Source organism: Egretta garzetta, unplaced genomic scaffold (assembly GCF_000687185.1).
Source record: "Egretta garzetta isolate BGI_Z169 unplaced genomic scaffold, ASM68718v1 scaffold120, whole genome shotgun sequence".
NCBI classification, from domain to species: Eukaryota; Metazoa; Chordata; class Aves; order Pelecaniformes; family Ardeidae; genus Egretta; species Egretta garzetta.
The window spans coordinates 2988-6168 of NW_009258270.1; the positions used below are offsets into that span (position 1 = coordinate 2988).

The following is a 3181-nucleotide window of genomic DNA, read 5'->3' on the forward strand; positions in this document are numbered from 1 at the left end:
CCCTCCCGCAGCACCCCAAGCCCGCGGCCCCGGCGCGCTTTGGAGCAAGCCGGGTGCTCCCTGCCACCCACCCCAGGGAGGGGGCCAGCCTGGCACGCTGGCAGGGGGGTTATTCCCACCCCTCCAGGCCGGGTGGCTAATGGGGCGGCATGCTCAGGGCACGCGTATTCATGGACCGGGTCTCAGCCGGCGTGCACTTGTTTTGGGGAGGATTTTTGCACGCTAGGAGCCAGGCAGGATGGTTGCAAAGCCCCCCAAAGGGGGTGCCTCTCCCTGCTCGCCCAGAGCTCCCCGACGGCTCCCGCTCCCCTCCCAGCGCAGTGGGACGCCAGCCCCGCGCCCGGGGCGGGCAGGCACCAGGGGTGACCTTCCCCGGCGGCCCGCCTCAGACCCGGTGCTTGTCACCGCGGCAGTAAAGGGAGATTAATGGGAGGGTTTTATTATTCTCAGGTTTGCAGGGGAATTCTCCCTCTTTTTATAATGATTTTTCCCCCTGTGACGAGGGGGGAAAACGCAGGGCAAGGCTGGAGCGGGCTCGCTTTGCTCTAATGTCTCCAGGTGTGTTTTCAAAGCAACGGGATTTGGTGCTAAACCCTTTTCTGCACTTCCCATCTGCTGGCTATTGCATCCTTCGGGAGGAGGGAGGCAGAGCCCGTTTAAGGGGGGTGTCAGTGCCCCAACCTGCACCTCGGCCAAAAACGGGGCTACTTCGAGCCGTGTGGGACCAAGCCGGGAGCAGGGGTCCGTGGAAGAGGCGCACAAAAGCCAAAGCCTGTGTACTTGGTCAGAATCATCTGCGTCTGAAATAGCACGGACTGCCTGCGACCCTGCTACAGAGAGGAGCGATTCACAGGGGTTTTTTTCTTCTCTCTCTCTGTACTTTTTTTGCAAGTAGTTGCAGAAAATGAGCAGTCTGGAGAAACAGAGAGGAAAAGGGGGCAGAGGTGGGAAAGGCATCTAATCGTGTGTAATTATTAATTGCTTTCCCACCTCTAAGGAATATAAATATGCAGAAACTCAGCTGTGCAGATGGGCTTGGAGGAACTTGCACAGCATTAATGTGACCAAGACGGGCTCTCACCCAGTTTTCCTGTGCCTTAAATTCATTTGACTTGTAAAAGTATTTTGGGGAAGATGCTAGGCAGCCTGGGTCCAGGGGCAAAGCCAGGGACGATCCCCGGGCGGCCGCAGTACCACGTGTAGAGGGCGGCTCTCTTCTGCGTCTTCATGGGGGTGCCCTTGTTGAGGTGCTGGGAGAGGTGAGACTGGTTGAGGCCGGTGACGTCCACCACCTCCCGCTGCGGGATGTTGTGCTGCTGCATGTACCCCTTGATCATCTTCGCCGCCCGCCACGGGTCCTCGCTGCGGGGGAGGGAAACGAAGGGTTAATCTCTCCTGGCGGGGGAAAAGCGCATGGTATTTGCTTCTTCCCATGATGGAAACCCATTATTATTTTTATTATTATTATTATTATTATTATTATTATTATTATTATTATTATTATTATTATTATTATTATTCTGAAACCTGTTTCAGGATGACACAAGAGCCCTTGAGCGCATGTCCTTCCCCGACTGCCATCCCAGCCCCTCAAAACAGCCCCGTCCTGCCCCAGGGAGGCAGGGGCTGGCGGCACGGGGGCTTGCAGGGCCACCCCAGGGATGCCCACCAGGCTGCTCGCCCAGGGAAGGAGAAGTAAAGAGGATCCTGGTGTCCAGCACATCGAGGTCTCATTAATGCTGGTAAAGCACTTCCAGATCCTTCAAGGAGAACCACAGCCCATCCATTAATTGCTGCTGGTTTACGTTCACTGCGCTTTCTCCCTGTGAAGATCTGCCCACACGATGGGATGCACAGACACACACATGCCTACGGATACGGGAAGCCCACGGGGATATTTCTCCAAAGAAAAAGAAACCTGCAATTTGGAGGTGCTGGGGATGCTTTTCCTGTCCCCGCTCCCAGGCGCGGTGCCCGCACTGCGCCCCGTGCCCCTGGGCTTGCCACCGGCTAGCGGGGACCCTGGCGCAGCCACCAAACACCACCCACCACGCTTGCTGCTTCATCTTCTCCCTTCCATTCCTGCAGGGGTAATCACCTAAAAATCTCAATATTCGTGTAAAAGCGACCCTGTTTCACCCTCCCACAACAGCGAAGCGTGCACGTGGGCCACACGCAAAAGCCTGAGACGCTGAAGGTCAAACCAGGCACACAAACCCAGGTGAGTCCCCAAACAGAAAACCAAAACCAACACCAACACCACCACCCCCCCAACAATTTTAAATCAGCCTTGAATATTTTTGAAGACTTGAATTTGGCTCCTGCAAGATCCAGGTGTAAAATGACTCTTTCCTAAAACCACATTACTTCGGTGTCCTTGGGGTAGCTGACACCAATCCAGGGAACAAATAAAATTACAGCCAAAAATCAAAATGCTGTCCGCATTCTTTTGCTCTAACGAAAGCGAAGCGCGAGGGCGGAGGAACAGGCCGATAAGTTTTTGCTGTATTCAAGACCCCTGGATCTATTCTGCACTCCGGGAGGACGCTGGACTAAAAGGAAGTGCTTTAATGCTGAAAAAAATCGGTGTGGAGCCTGAACCCGGTCACAGTCGTGCACTCAAATAATGCGAAACTCCAACGCTGCTCCTGGAATAACCATCCGACTGCGTTCCCAATTCATTACTTATTTTGGATCCTTCAACTTGTCAAGGGGAAAAAAAAAACCAAAAAAACCAACCCAAAGCAATACCCCAACAAGTAGATTTCTTACTTTTTGTCCTGAACGTGGCGTGAAAACAAAGCTGGTTGGATCCAAAGCAAAAGTACCCAACCAGGGCCAGCCCGCTGGCGGCGGCGGGGGCTCTGTCAGACCCCGGGAAGGAGGCACGGAGCCTTCCTGAGACGTTGTCCCCGTGCCCAATCCCGCATCCTCGGGGCAGGGGAACCCCACCGTAGACATGGTGTCCCCTATACGGCGACGGTCGCACGGCACTGCAGAGCTGCGGAGCTGTGGGTACGCACGGGCACACCGGCACACCGACTCCGGTCTTCCCAACAGCCCAGACCCCAGACCGGGTTAAGCACGGTGCAAACAGAAAAGCCTGCTCCTGTCCCCCAAAACGCATGGCAGCGTGTGGCCGGGCCATCGGGTCAGACGCCCCCGCGGGCAGCGCGGGGGC

General features: G+C 55.6%; 1 protein-coding gene across 1 annotated transcript in view; it reads right to left on the reverse strand.

Moving 5' to 3' along the window:
* The window catches only part of LOC104121983 (hepatocyte nuclear factor 1-beta-like), a gene marked incomplete at its 3' end in the record, with an annotated part of 10378 nt that overhangs the window by 1136 nt on the left and 6061 nt on the right, over window positions 1-3181 (reverse strand). Inside the window, exon 2 of the mRNA XM_009634058.1 lies at window positions 1166-1362. Within this exon, the coding sequence (XP_009632353.1) occupies window positions 1166-1362 (197 nt within the window). The remainder of the gene's footprint in view (window positions 1-1165; window positions 1363-3181) is intronic.